Source organism: Amblyraja radiata, chromosome 21, assembly GCF_010909765.2.
Source record: "Amblyraja radiata isolate CabotCenter1 chromosome 21, sAmbRad1.1.pri, whole genome shotgun sequence".
In the NCBI taxonomy this organism is placed as follows: Eukaryota; Metazoa; Chordata; class Chondrichthyes; order Rajiformes; family Rajidae; genus Amblyraja; species Amblyraja radiata.
The window spans coordinates 29618563-29634693 of NC_045976.1; the positions used below are offsets into that span (position 1 = coordinate 29618563).

Below are 16131 nucleotides of genomic sequence, written 5' to 3' on the forward strand. Positions count from 1 at the left end.
ATGACAATTTACAAAAGTTAGAATGGGCAAAAAAGTTATTTTCTTAAATCAGATAAACTTTCCAACCCTGCCTATCTTTGATCTATTACATTGTTGTGATGAAGTTCAATGCGATGGTTCAATCTAAGCTTGGACAACAGCTCATCTCATTATAACAACCAGATAATTCAGATCTTTGAATATTTAATACAAGGTTTTTGATTTATTTAGTGGTATTTGATTTATTCTAGTGGTATTATTTGTCATCTTTCAATTCTACCTCATCCAGATTTTTATTCCCTATGACTTTACGACCCTCTTCTACCTGGTTAATTCACTACATTTGTCGCACAATCTCTCGTCTTCCTCTAGATCACAGGACCTTTTTGTTTTTCTTATGCCCTTTCATCTTTTCTTTACATCTTAAAACTTTACCTCTAACTATCCCAATTCTGAACCACAAGTCTGTTGTTCTCTCCACAGAAATTTACTGCTTTATTTCAGATGTCCATCATCAAAAGTTTTGGAGTGCCCTCTCATCCACTGCGTTAGATTTGCTGCGGATGGTCATGGGTCTAAAGATGAATGAGGCTTCATAACATTCCAATGCAAATGTAATGACATCCTTAGGTTATACAAGAAAAAAATTGACTCGGCGTCATGGAATGATATGATGACGATCAGGCCATTCTAGAGCTAGTACTGTACAATATGAAAAAAATGCAACTGCCACAACGAAATTGATTGGAACATCGGAATGCAATCTAAGCACATGAGTGATCCTTTCCAGTTTCTGATAACAGTGGGAAAGAAACTGTTCTTGAATCTGGTGGTACATGTTTTCAACCTTTTGTATCTACTGCCTGACAGGAGAGGGGGAAAAAAGAGAATGACTGGGGTGTGAACAGCCCTTTATTTTTGGCTGCTTACCCAAGGCAGTGTGAAGTATAGATGGAGTCAATGGGGGGTAGCCTCATTTGCACAATGGACTGGCTATGTCCAGGACTGCAGTTTCTTGCTGTCCAGAGCAAAGCAGTTTGCCATACTGAAGTGAGTAAATCCTCTTTCAAATGTGAGCAATTCCCATCCATTGATGTGAGGCTTACTGGTCCATTATTTCAGGGACTATCCCTACTTCCCTTCTTAAACAAAGGAACTATGTGGGCTGCCCCTCAGTCCTCCGGGACCTCACCTGTGGCTAGAGTGGATACAAAAAACATTGTCACGGTCTCGGCAATTTGCACTCTTTATTCTCTCTCACCACCATCTTGATCTTTCAAAGCTCCAACATATTTGTATACCCATACTGTTCTCCCTGTCCTTGGGGAATACCACTGCAGAGTACTCAGTAGCTCACCAACATTCTCTGATCCCAAGTACGAATTCCCTCCTTCATCCTTGAATGATCCTAAACTCTGCAGTTACTCTCTTCTACGTGATGCATGCATAAAATACCTTGGTCTTTTTAATCCGATTTGCCAAATATATTTCATGGCTGCTTTTGGCCCTCCTAATTTTCTGCTTGAGTTTTTTCCTGTTTTCTTTCTATTCCTCAAATACCCTGTCTGATTTTATCTTCCTAAATCTTACATATACTTTCCCTTTTTAACCACATTTACAATATCTCTCGTTCCCTAATCTTGTCATACTTGCCCCTCTTCCGTATTGGAACGATGTTGCTGTACTGAGGGATAACCAAGTCTATCCTTCATTGCTGGCAGCTGTAAAGTGGGAAACGTCTGTAAAAGGACAGTGCCGCTGGGGGGGAGAAGAGTTCCTTCCACAGCGTGTGGGGAGTCTGCCAGCAACTCACTCAACAAACAACGGCTCTGATCCCTATGGCACACCATTGGTCACAGAACTCCAGTCTGAACACACACTGACTCGGTCCACTAAGCCAATTTTATACCCAATTGGTGAGCTCCCCCTGGATCCCATGGTATCCAATCTTTCAGATTAGTTTCCATGCGGGATCTTGTCATAAGGGCCTTGCTAAAGGTTATGTACAGAGTGTCTACTGCCCTGCCCTCGTCAATGTCTTCATTATCCCTTTAAAAACGTAATCAAATTTGTAAGAAACGATTTCCCACACACCCTGGAGTGTGCACGGCTAATGTTAAAATAAATAGTACGAAGGAACTCTCTGGCAACTGCAGTATAAAGTGATCATATACATTAATTGTTGGATTATTTCTTCTGAGTATTGGTACAATTCCGTACATTATTCCATACTTATCCAAAGGTTCAAGTTATTGGCAATGGTACCGTAAATGCTTACTTCCTTTAAGACTTCTGGAAACCATAGCTTGCAGACATTGGGACCTTCTTCTTGAACTTAGCATGACTGGGAGAAGGAGGATAAATCTGAGAAGAGGAGGGGGGGGAGAAATTGGAATTCTATCTGCTGGAATTTACAGAGGAAATTTGGAATCTAAACATCTTAATTACATTTCAAAAACTTAAGGAAACTTAAGTACTTAAGGAAATGCATGGAGAAAATTAGTTGCAACAATCATTATTCCAATTTCAGAGCAGGGCATGGAGCCTGTTTCTTCACGTGTAAAGATAACAGTGATTTTAAATAAATGTGTCAGGGTGCTCACAAATTTCCTACTGGAGATAAAAACAATATTTCATAGTTCACTGTACACCTCTACAAAAAAGGGCATGATTAATTATTTTCATGAAGTTTAATCTCGCTCCCTCTTTCCAAAGACAAATAGTGAGAATGATCACAGTTCGGGGTGCATTTGTTCTGCAGGTCTCCCCATGGTGTGGGGAGCAATAGGAATACAGTGAAACTCATGCTGCCTGAAGTTTCCACCATCAGGAGGCAATATCTAGCCAATTCAGTTCATTCCAAATGAAGGAATGGCTGAGACCAAGAGATACAAGAAACCCAAAGATTTGTGCTCCAAGGCTCGACTTTTCTATTATACATTAATTACTGGCAATAACCCAACAATGTCAAAGATTGTCCAGGTATGTCCTTTGAGCAAAGTGCTGGATTAATCTAATTTGTCTAATCGTTGACTCATCAGTTATTCATCTACCAGTGGGCGGCATGGTGGTGCAGTGGTAGAGTTACAGCGCCAGAGATCTAGGTTTGATTCTGACTCCGGGAGCTTGTCTGTAGCGAGTTTGTACGCTCTCCCTGTGCACTGCGTGGGTTTTCTTTGGGATATCCGGTTTCCTCCCACACTGCAAAGATGTACAGGTGTGTAGGTTAATTGGCTTGATATAATTGTAAATTGTCCCTAGTGTGTGTGGGATAGGTTAGTGTTTGGGGATTGGCATGGACTTGGTGGGCCGAAGGGCCTGTTTCCGAGCTATATCTCTAAACTACAGTGCTATTAAGTGGTTCTTAACTAGTATCCTGCATGCTGTTGTTAACAGGGGTTCACCCCTCGACAAAAAAAAGCCATATTTCAGAGGAGATGGGAGTGATTATCTTTGAAATTAAGGCAACAGTTGACTAGATGTGGCATTATGGAGCCCAGGTAATATTGAATATCAGTGGAAAAAGTATAATTATCCATTGACTAGAATTATAACTTCAAAAAAGAAAAATGTGGATGTTGAAGGTTCAGTCATCTCAGCCCTAGGATATTGCTGTACGAGTTCCTGAAGTTTCCTGGTCCATACACATGGCACATTAGACTGAAGGTGATTGCAGGTACTTCAACCACGTCTTTGAAACTTGCTTGCTCTGCTCTTCTTGAGTTTGAGATGAAATTGACATTCCATCTCCAGTTTACTGTTTAATTGTCTTCCATTTTAATTTATAATTAATCTGCAATTAGAAACATAGAAACATAGAAATTAGGTGCAGGAGTAGGCCATTCGGCCCTTCGAGCCTGCACCGCCATTCAATATGATCATGGCTGATCATCCAACTCAGTATCCCGTACCTGCCTTCTCTCCATACCCTCTGATCCCCTTAGCCACAAGGGCCACATCTAACTCCCTCTTAAATATAGCCAATGAACTGGCCTCAACTACCCTCTGTGGCAGAGAGTCCCAAAGATTCACCACTCTCTGTGTGAAAAAAGTTTTTCTCATCTCGGTTTTAAAGGATTTCCCCCTTATCCTTAAACTGTGACCCCTTGTCCTGGACTTCCCCAACATCGGGAACAATCTTCCTGCATCTAGCCTGTCCAACCCCTTAAGAATTTTGTAAGTTTCTATAAGATCCCCTCTCAATCTCCTAAATTCTAGAGAGTATAAACCAAGTCTATCCAGTCTTTCTTCATAAGACAGTCCTGACATCCCAGGAATCAGTCTGGTGAACCTTCTCTGCACTCCCTCTATGGCAATAATGTCCTTCCTCAGATTTGGAGACCAAATCATGTTTTTGGATGTGGCCATCAATAGAATGGGTGGTGAGTCACATTTTAGAACTGGCAAAGTTACCCCCATACTATTGCTGGGTAGGTGTTTGTTTTCAGATGCACTACTGATGAAGGAGCAGATTTGTATTTCCAAGTGAAGACAGTTCGATACTGGAGGGAACCTGCTGTTAGAGATGTTCTCGTCCTCTTGCTGGACTTGTTCCTCGTGGTGGGAAAATTTGTTCCAATTTGAACAGTAGAGAAAAAAAACAAAAAACTATTGCAGGTTATCACAACTCGTGTTCAAATTGTGCACATACACAAAGTGAGTATTGAAGGAAAAAATATTAATATTTTTTTCTCTACTTTATGTGCAGGTATCTATACATCTTACAGAACTTTTCTACACAAGGACAAAGCACTTATTAAACGACTTCTAAAGGTAATTGTTTTAATTTGAGGAGGTAGATTATTAATATTGGGTTGAGTCATGAATTCCTTTGGAGGTATGAACGTGATTACCGTATTTCCAAGCAATGAAGACGCTATTTTTTACCCCAAAATAAGGCACAAAAATTTACATGGTTCGTGCAATCTACAATCCACTGCAATCTATGGAATATCAGAGCAGGCTTGAGATGCTGAAAAGCCTCCTTTATCTTTCTATTTTTTACCCATACCAAATACATTCTGCCGTGCTACCTACCCATAATCATTCTTTACATTTTAATGAAACAAAGGGTTTTTTTATGGTCAAAAACACATGTTTATATAACATTTGCAAATAAATATGACTTTCTAAAAGTTAGCAATGATTGTGCAGAATGTATTTGCCATGTACACTTCAATGCACAGCAGATCTGTAAGTCTTCAATTTACAGCAGCGGGACATACATTTTATCTAAGGATAGGTTTATTATTGTTATATGTACTGAGGTACAGTGAAAAGCTATGTTGTGCATGCTATCCAAATAGATATACCATACATAATCCCAATCAGTTCAAACTCAAGTAAAATAGATGGAGCAAAGGGGAAGATATAGAATGCAGAATATAGTTCTCAGCATTGTGGCGCATCTCTAGACAAAGTCCAATGTCCTCAATTGAGCAAAGATGAACAGTTCCCTAGCTTATTCAGAAGCCTGATAATGGTGGGGAAGAAGCTGTTCCCGAGTCTGGTGGTGCGTGCTTTCAAGCTTCTGTACCTTCTGTAAGACAGGAGCAGGGTGAAGAAGGAATGAACGGGGTGGAACAAGTCTTTGATTATGTTGGCTGCTTTTCCAATGCAGCGTGAAATGTTGATGGAAGTCTCGTATCTGTGAGGAATTGGGCTACATCTACAACTCAGCAATTTTTGCGGTCTTTGGCAGAGGCATTTCCAAACTAAGCTGTGATGCAACCTCATAAGGTTTTTATGGTACATCAGTTAAAGTCATTGGAGAAATGTCAAATTTCCACAGCCTCCTCGGGAAGTAGATGCAATGGTGTGCCTTCTATAACCTTTTGGTGTACACAGTCTAATATGTTTTTGCTTGGTTTTGACTCTTAGCAGGCAACAATGGAAAGCATTAAGCTGTGGCCTTTCCCCATTTATCTTGGTGGTATATGTAGTGCATCCCATTGCAAACCTAGCTGTACTTTAAAATGTATTGGTTCACACCATTCTGTCATGGACAACTCCTTGCATTGGGGAAAAAACACATTTTGGGTAGTAAGATTATGCCTTCCCTGAGTTAATAGTTTTCAAGCAGCAGTTTATATTTGTCTCAGTCTGTATAGAGCATAGAGTCCCATGCTGTGCATTTGATCATAATGAACCCTGGGAGAGATAACTAATCACTTTCAAGATTTTTGCAAACTACCTTGCGGAAGGGAAGGGTCTCATCTCCATGCAGTAAACTTGCTGGCATCATGGAGTGCACAAATCTTTGGCAGTGTGTGAAGGATTTGATGGGGTGATTCTTTCCCGTTATCAGCCAGGAAATGACTGTGTTTGGTTGAAAGTTCTGATGGTGTGGCATTTGACCAAATGACTTTGATAGTCTACTTATGTAATCATTGTACAGGATCTGACAACATTTTCTGCAGGGTCCTAAGTCTGCATATTCCAATGTAGACTATTTATATGCTTTACAAGCAGAGGCGTATAATACCAGGCCTTTCTGTTGTTGGATTGTTGTTTCCAATTAGAATGTAGCATATTTTTGGAAAGATGACAAAGCCATCAAGCATGCAGAGATTTACCAGAGTGGTATCAGATAAAGAATTTCATTTAAGTTGAGAAAATGGAAAGTCAAGGATAGTTTTCTTTGTAATAGGGAAAGTACAATGGTAATTCAATAGACCTCTAAAATTCGACATTAGTAAATCAGAGATTTTCTTTCCTAATTGCTGACAGCACAGTTATAAGATGTTTACAAATATCTGTTTGATGTTTTCATATTTTAAGAGTGCTAATACATCCTAAGACATGCTATTTTTGCCCTTCTTTTCCTGTCTCAAATGACTTGCAGGGTATTCAAAGAAAGCGCCCATCAGAAGTACAGAGTGCCATTGTCCGCCGCCACTTACTGGAGCTGACTCAGAGTTTCATTATTCCCCTGGTGAGCTATTTGTTTTGAGTTTAGGATTTACAAAACTGAAAATAATCTGCAAAGGAAATGTCTACATTTAAAAAAAAAGTAACTAGATTTCATCCTGGGTGTTAGCCCAGCCAGAACACCATGATTTTATGATGTCCTTGAAGATTTCAATGAGCTTTAAACCAAACAAGTCAGAGGATGTTTATGAAGGGAGTTTTAAATGATCTATGGGAAACAGAAGCTTGTACAGACATTCTTTATCTTCTTTTCCTTTCAGGAGAGATATGTTGCTAGTCTGATGCCTCTTCAGAGGACCATCACGGCTTGGAAGGTAAAACTGAATAGTGCTGAGAAACTCTGATTTCATGTTCCATTTCTATACTTGGAAACCTAGGTTCTTTAGTAACTTGTTCAAAAGGGAACTGCAGATGCTGGAATATCGAAGGTACACAAAATTGCTGGGGAAACTCAGCGGGTGCAGCAGCATCTATGGAGCGAAGGAAATAGGCGACGTTTCGGGCCGAAACCCTTCTTCAGACTGATGGGGGGTGGGGAAAGAAAGAAGGAAAAGGGGAGGAGGGGGAGGAGCCCGAGGGCGGGCGGATGGGAGGGTGGGAGGAGACAGCTAGAGGGTTAAGGAAGGGGAGGAGACAGCACGGGCTAGCCAAATTGGGAGAATTCAATGTTAATGCCATAAGGACGCAAGGTCCCCAGGCGGAATATGAGGTGCTGTTCCTCCAATTTCCGCTGTTGCTCACTCTGGCAATGGAGGAGACCCAGGACAGAGAGGTCGGATTGGGAATGGGAGGGGGAGTTGAAGTGCTGAGCCACCGGGAGGTCAGGTAGGTTATTGCGGACTGAGCGGAGGTGTTCGGCGAAACGATCGCCCAACCTACGCTTGGTCTCACCGATGTAAATCAGCTGACATCTAGAGCAGCGGATGCAGTAGATGAGGTTGGAGGAGATACAGGTGAACCTTTGTCGCACCTGGAACGACTGCTTGGGACCTTGAATGGAGTCGAGGGGGGAGGTGAAGGGACAGGTGTTGCATTTCTTGCGGTTGCAACGGAAAGTGCCCGGGGAGGGGGTGGTGCGGGAGGGAAGGGAAGAATTGACGAGGGAGTTGCGGAGGGAGCGGTCTTTGCGGAAGGCAGACATGGGGGGAGATGGTAAGATGTGGCGAGTGGTGGGGTCACGTTGGAGGTGGCGGAAATGGCGGAGGATTATGTGTTGTATTTGCCGGCTGGTGGGGTGAAAGGTGAGGACCAGAGGGACTCTGCCCTTGTTGCGTGTGCGGGGATGGGGAGAGAGAGCAGTGTTACGGGGTATGGATGAGACCCTGGTGTGAGCCTCATCTATGGTGGCGGAGGGGAATCCCCGTTCCCTGAAGAACGAGGACATTTCCGATGCCCTGGTATGAAATGTCTCATCCTGGGAACAGATGCGGCGTAGGCGGAGGATTTGGGAGTAGGGGATGGAGTCTTTACAGGGGGCAGGGTGGGAAGACGTGTAGTCCAGATAGCCATGTGAGTCAGTGGGTTTGTAATGTATGTCGGTCAGGAGTCTGTCCCCTGCGATGGAGATGGTGAGGTCAAGGAATGGTAGGGAAGTGTCGGAAATCGTCCAGGTGTATTGGAGTGCCGGATGGAAGTTGGTGGTGAAGTGGATGAAGTCAGTCAGTTGTGTGTGGGTGCAGGAGGTGGCACCTTTCTTTAGTAACTTGTCAGTTTCTTTGTTGAACTAAATTAAGGCGCATGTTGCAATCAAAAGCGCTTGAACAATTGGTTGGGAAGAAAGACAAACTGTAAGAAAGAGGACTGCTGCTCTAAAGTTTATCTTGCGGTAAAGATCATGGGAAGATACCAAAAGTGACCCTGCCATTGAAAAGATGTACCTTTTATCACTACTTTGTTAACCTCTTCTAAGTCAATTCCACCATTACATTACCTTCAATTCTAAGAGCTCTTACTTTTATTAAGGACTCATTGGTCACAACTTTATTCTCATTCTCTCTGACCGAGTTGTATTTCTCCAGTTCAGCCTCCAATGCAGACTCAAAAAGATGTAATGAGGCCACAACGCATGCACTTTGTGCAACAGTAGTTTGGTGCATTAATGCAAGCAGTGATCTGCACTGATACTTGCTGTAGAAATAATATTCCCTATGATGTGTCAGAGCTGGTTGGTGTACCAGAGCATGCAAAGCAAATCCAGGAACTTGTTCTTGCTGTGTTAGAGCCATACAACATGGAACCAGGCCTTTCGGCTCGACTTCCTGACACCGAACAAAATGCCCCATTTACACTAGTCCCACCTTCCTGCATTTGGCCATATCCTTTCAAACCTTTCCTATCTCATCTTGGTGTTATTGGTGAATTTAATTGAAAATCAGGACTTCTGAATGCTATAATAGAGGAACTTTGGAAAGTAGATCACTGAACTATTCTCATTTTGATGTCAGAGAGCCATGGAATAAGTAATGACACTTTGTCAAGAGTTTGAAAGATTTCTTGAGTATAAATGGAAATGCTCTCTCAACAGAAAGCTAATTATTTTATTTATTTTGCCTGTTTTTAATCAGAACCCTCCGCAGATTCGGCCCTTTAACCAAGAGGAATTCATGAAGACGTTGGAGCATGCAGGACCACAGCTGACATCTGTGCTTAAAGGAGATTGGGTGGGATTATACAGGTAGAGCATGGCCTTACTCTAACTGAAAATATAATTGAGTGAATCATGAAGTAATGAAGTCTATTGTTTTGGGGAGTGCCAAAATTATATTTTGTGATCAGTCAAAAATTCCATTTTGGCTTCCCACCCAAACCACCCCCTCCCCAGGTACCTACCCCTGCAACCGCAGAAGATGTAACACCTGCCCCTATACCTCCTCCTTCGACTCTGTCCAGAGACCCCGACAGTCCTTTCAGGTTAGGCAGAGGTTCACTTGCACCTCCTCCAATCTCATCTTCTGTATCCGTTGTTCAAGATGTGGACTCGTACATCGGCGAGACCAAACGTAGACTGGGCGATCGTTTCATTGAACACCTTCGCTCAGCCCACCTGAACCTACCAGATTTCCCGGTTGCTAAACACTTTAAGTCTCATTCCCACACAGACCTTTCTGTCCTAGGTCTCCTCCATTGTCAGGGTGAGGCTAAACGCAAATTGGAGGAACAGCATCTCATATTTCACTTGAGCAGCTTGCAGCCCAGTGGTATGAATATTGATTTCTCTCACTTCAGGTAGCCCTGGTATTCCCTCTCTCTCTATCCCTCCCCCACCCAAGTCATACTAGCCTCTCGTTTTCACCCAACAAACAGCTAACAATGGCTGTTTCCTTTATTATCGTTACTTTTTTGCATATCTTTTATTCATTGTTCTTTATCTCTCTACATCATCGTCTATATCTTTCATTTCCATTATCCTACCGTCTGAAGAAGGGTCTCGACCCGAAACGTTACCCATTCCTTCTCTCCAGAGATGCTGCCTGTCCCACTGAGTTACTCCAGCTTTTTGTATCTACAGAGCCTTCTAAATATCTATTGACCCAGGTTGAAGTTGATGTCCTGAGCTTTACCTTGCATCAACTTCTACTCGCCTGGTAGTTGACAGCAGACAATCTTTATTCAGCTAGTTCCAAATGTTCACCACTGTCTGTGTGAAAAATCTGCCCCTCATATCTTCTTTAAATGTCTCCCATCCCACCTTAAACCTGTGCCCTCTAGTTCTAGATTCCTCTATCCTGGCAAAATGATTCTGATGATCTATCCTAACTATACCCCTTTATAAATGTAGATACGTGATTACCCCCTCAGCCTCCTAGTTTACAGTGAGAATGAAACTAGCCCATCCAAGCTCACCTCTTAGCTACAGGTCTCTATCCCTGGCTATATCCTGGAATCCATTATGCACTCTATTTCTACCACATTCTTCCTGTAGTATAACGACCAGAACTGTACACAATACATCCACAAGTGTAACATCCACAAGACCCTGTTGAATTGCATCCCATATCACAAGCCATTTCTTAGTGAAGACAGACATTGATGCAGACATTGCCTTCAGTAAACCAGCAGAGCTTTTGTATTTTGGAGGGAGGTTTGAAGATAAGACCACAAGACCAGCAAATGCCGATAGCCACTGGGTGCCTGTGCCCACCCCCCTCCAAGCATGCAATGCAACATCGACTACCTATCAAGAGATAGAACCTATCAAGAGAGAGCTAGATAGGGCTCATAAAAATAGCGGTCAGGGGATATGGGGAGAAGGCAGGAACAGGGTACTGATTGGGGATGATCAGCCGTGATCACATTGAATGGCGGTGCTGGCTCGAAGGGCCGAATGGCCTACTCCTGCACCTATTGTCTATGGAAAGGACCTCAGAGCACAAGAGATACCACCAGCACTGTCTATGCGAAATCCTCCAAAATCACTATTCGGATCAGTGAACCAATGAAAGTCTTCAATTCAGACCAAAATCCTCAATCTCTTTCGATGGGCAGGCTATGTCGCTCACTTGCTTGACACCAAACGCCTAAAATAGTTACCCTTTCCAGCCTCCAATCTTGCCAAGAGATTGCAATGATGGTTAAGCAAATAATTTGGAATGTTCTCAAAACCTAATTTTATATCGATTTTCATGTATATTATGTCTTAAAACGACAGGCAATTTTTCTGAGCAGGATTTCTTTTGGTTTTACAGACATTTTATTAAATCGCCCAATTTTGATGGCTGGTTTCGTATGAGGCACCAAGAGATGCGCAAGAAGTTGGATATTCTTCACTTTGAGGTGTTATGTCAGGCAGTAAGTTGTCAGTTCAGAGATTACATGGTTTGGATCATGGTGTTAATCACACCAATTACCTATAGCTTGTATCCCCTACTGTAATAAATCAGTAAATGCAAGCACGGAGATTTCTAATAATATTCCAGCCAATAATCTATTGCATTACTTGCAGATTTGAGCCCAGGAGAGGGGAAGAGTGGCACTTATTTCTGTTTGATGTCAGGAGAAGGGACAGTAGCAATACATATCTGGGTAGAATTTCTGTGGAATTCACAGATCCTACATTTAGCTGCATTTAAATCAGAGCCTTACAGTACAGAAGTGACATTAAGTCCATGGCCTGGTCTTGCGAGTCTGACTTCCAGTCTTTTCTCAAAGATTCACTTCTTCCCCTTGTATGTGTTCCTCAAAATCGATTTTGAATGCTACTATTAAATCTTCTGCAATCTTTTTAAAAGTTTATTTATTCCAGTGCAATCCAACTATTAGCAAATCAAGTATTAAATAATTTCTTCTCATCAATACTTTTTTCCTTTTGGAATTATTTTAAATCTGTTTCCTTGGGCAATAGACCTTTCTGCCTCCAGAAACAATTTTTCGTTATCTCCTCATGCCAGCCCTTAACTTGTTTAAATTAATTTGTATCTCCTCCCTTTATTCTATTTGCCAGAGAAGCATCATTTCATAGCACTCAAATCTATTTTAACTACCTAAATCTTTCTGATTTGAAACACTTTGAAATTATGTCCGAATACCCGAGTACAGCTCATTAACGAATATCAAAAAGGTAGTGTTCTGGAGAGTGAGCCATTTAAACACTATTGCATACCTCATTAAATGCTAGTAAGAAGTTAAGAACAAACTAATCCTTGTTTCAAAAGGATGAGAACAACATAATACAGAAATACATTGCAGCTATAGAAACATAAACAATTCAGAATCGAGGATAATTTAGCTCAGATACTGAGCGGTAATTCTGTCCCATGTTTAATATTGGCCTTCCAATTTTGTAGGATCTACTCAAGTGGATTCGGGAAAAGTCTGAGGTGGAAATTGTGGACCTGGTTTTAAAACTTCGTGAAAAATTGGTAATACTCTATTTCCAATTGCACTTTTCTCTTTTAATTAGATTATGTTAGTGTTTTTGAGCTGGCAGCACATTATCAGAAAAAAATCTTAGAAATATTTTTAATTCCCATCCATGTCAGGATAGATGCATTAGTCACCGGTGAAATGGAATGAGTGGGCCTGTGCCATATCACCCTCTCTCATGCTCCTAGACAAATTGCTTATTTCAATCTCAACATCAGTTTTGGATTACTTCTGTTGCTCTATTATTAATCAAACTCTGTTGTCTTTCTCCATAGCAGTTTATGAAGATTGACATTGACTATGTGTTATACAAGAATTTTCCCGAACAGTCTGTGACCCATAGCGCTGCAGCCGGTAGCGCTATATTTAGAACCAATAGCGCTGCAGCCAACAGCTGTTTAAATTCCCACGCATTAAGCCGACAGCGCTGTTTAAACCTTTGCGTGCCAAACCAGCAGCGCCGTGTGTATTACCTTTACACATCAAGTCTGTAGCGCTGTGTATTGCTTTATGCGCCAGTCTGTGGCTGATAGCACTTTGTTCCCAAAGGGGGGGCTTGCTGGGATGCAGTCCCCTGCCATTGGTAATTGTTTGAATTTGGGAGCATCGCAATTGGCCAGGACTTACCGGCAGTTATTTCAACGGCTGATTTCTTACCTGTATAAAGGCAGGTGCCAGGAAGCCATAAATTCATTTTTGTACGAGAGGGGTTCACCGATGGCCTGAGTCGCGATCAGCTCCGCGGACGAAGGCAGAGAGAGGGAGGGAGGTGTGCATACCAAGACAAGTATTCTTTTTGTTCTCTTGCCAATAAATCTGATGTGTTCATGTATGAGAGGGGTTTACCGACGGGCTGAGTCATGATCAGCGCTGCGGACGGAGGCAGGGAGAGAGAGGTGTGTGCTGCTGTAAAACTGGACCCCGCGCATATCGAGACAAGTAGTTTTTATCCTCTCTTGCCAATAAAACTGATTTGCAACTAAACAAATGTGAGCCTTTTTCTGTTCTACTAGTCAGATCCTTGAACCTGTTCCCTTGTAACATTATGCTCTCTGCAGAGATCACATTTTAATTTTAATTAGAGCCTTTTCATCAAAACATTTTAATCAGTTGATTTGGAGAAAAGTTATGTTGCCTGCATATTTCCCATCTATGAATGATGACTCAACAGTCCAGCATTTCATCAGATTTGTTCATCCTTTGTCACAGCAAGAATGTTTTCAACCATTTATTTTGCTCATTTACCCGTTAATTTATCCATAACTTGACTGTCCTTTGATTAGAAATGAACAGTAAATAGCGCAACTGGAGGAAGGCAAATCATAATATAGTATTGATGGGGTAAGTGAGTTGGAAAAACCATTGTCAAAGTTATGCAGTGTGGGAAGGTGCGAGGTCATTAATTTTAGACCTGATAAAGTTAAATGAACATGTTGTCCAGATTTTGAGAAAATAGTAATTATAGAACAACAGTAAAATTCAGAAATACTTGTTTATAAATAAATCAAATGTACAGGTACAAGAAACGTTTAAAAAATGAATGGAATGCTTTTCTCAAGTCTTGAAAATCTTTACAAATTCCCAAAACAACTGCATCTACTGAAAGTCAGTTAGTTTAGTCCTATTTATACTTAACTCTTTTCTCAGCTCGATTTAATTTAATTTGTATGTTTCTTTATTCAGATAAAAGCAAGAGTCCACCAGCTGCCAGTGAGAGAAGACCTGCTGGAGAAGCTGGAGTTATATGTGGAAACTGTTATTAGCTCCTTGCCTGATGATCTACAAGTGGTGCTGCATCGACATTGATTTGAACAAACAAGTGATTTGCAGCACATCCTTTGAGAGAAATCTCACCTTCTGTTTTCCATATTCCGAGATCCATTGCACAAAGCTACCTAGTTTGATACAGCGGTGCCACACAGATTTAATTCCAAATGATGAACTAAGATGCCTGTCAATTTTTATAAAGAAATCACCTGATTAATGTAAACAGTTTTAAACTCGCAATGTAGTTTGTTGGCTGCATTGTAAAATCTTATGATCAATCAGTTGCATGAATGTAAGCTGCATGACATGACTGTACCCTGATCTTGATGTAATCCAATCTATTTAATGTGAGATTACAGAACTGGCCAATGTAGCTAAATTCTTCTATTTCTCCCCAACGAGGGGAGTGGAGAGGTTTTGGTTAAATTGTATTAATTCTATAATCTTGGCAGAAGAGTTCTTTAAGTGTTATTGATTGGTACTTTAATTTTAATATAATAGGAAAGCTCTGAAGAAATGCAGAAAGTTGAAATAACTGGTTTGCCTTAAGAATGTGACATAAGAACTGAGGAGAAAGTAGAGCAGTTGGATAGGATAACTGCAGCTGAAGTAGATCCCTTCACCCTTTCTGCAACAGCAAGAATGTTTTGAACTATTTATTTTGCTCACTTACCTGTAATTTATCCTTGACTGTCCTTTGATTGGAAATGTACTGTAAGTAGTGTAACTGGACGAAAGAAGTCATAAGACAGTATTGATGGATTAAATGAGCTGGAAAAAACATTGTTGGTGTAGGAGGATGTGCAGTCATCCATATTAGATGTAATATAGTTAAATAAACTTCTAGATTTTGAGAAAGTAGTTATTTTCAAACCACAAAATTCATAAATCCTTGTACCTGTACATAAATAATTCAAACCCAATGGACAGGGCCCAATGGAAGACAATGTTCTAAATTGACCACTTTTCATTTTAAACACTCTTGCGACAACGTACCAGAGAACTACAAATGGTGTGCTTCTATTCAAATACAGTAGAAGAGATAAAGGATATTTTAGGCTAACACTTTCAATGAATTATGTACATAATCTCCATTCAACAGCACTCCCCAGGGTCTTCCCATTCGTTGTGTATCCCTTGCCTGATTTAACTTCACAATATGCATCACTACTTGTCAGAGTTAAAATCCATTTATCATCCTGCCTTGCCTTTCCAAATGCAAATAAATTCCATTCCACAGATATGGCAGAATAATTTGAATAGAATAATTTGAGCTTACTCACACAAAGATTCCAGAAACTGCTTAAACAATCTACCACAGACCAGTAATACAATTATTCGATTTCAATGCAAGGGACAAATTTCAGTGTTTTTTAATTATTGATATAAATATAAAGTATTGTCATTTCAGTTAATAATGTTAAATTAAAAATATTTTTTGCACATTTCTGGATTTAAAGAAACCGTTTTTGGCAGAAGTTTTTTTTGCAGCTGAGAAAGCTCACTAAATTTGGCATATTTGGCCACCTATTAAATTATTTTGCGGCATTGATTTGAACGTCTCTTTCTGTCCATCCCATAGCACTAATGTAA

The 16131-nt window shown here is 40.9% G+C and overlaps 1 protein-coding gene across 2 annotated transcripts in view; it reads left to right on the forward strand.

Annotated features, from left to right (window-relative positions):
- The window catches only part of dennd6b (DENN domain containing 6B), a 48709-nt gene extending 32623 nt beyond the window's left edge, over window positions 1-16086 (forward strand). Inside the window, exons 14-20 of one of the 2 annotated variants that reach the window (XM_033039933.1) lie at window positions 4688-4752; window positions 6824-6913; window positions 7170-7223; window positions 9474-9583; window positions 11595-11697; window positions 12693-12767; window positions 14455-16086. In XM_033039933.1, the coding sequence (XP_032895824.1) occupies window positions 4688-4752; window positions 6824-6913; window positions 7170-7223; window positions 9474-9583; window positions 11595-11697; window positions 12693-12767; window positions 14455-14577 (620 nt within the window). In that variant the 3' untranslated portion in view covers window positions 14578-16086. The remainder of the gene's footprint in view (window positions 1-4687; window positions 4753-6823; window positions 6914-7169; window positions 7224-9473; window positions 9584-11594; window positions 11698-12692; window positions 12768-14454) is intronic. The other variant, XM_033039934.1, reaches the window with a different exon arrangement.
- The last annotated feature ends 45 nt before the right edge of the window (window positions 16087-16131 follow it).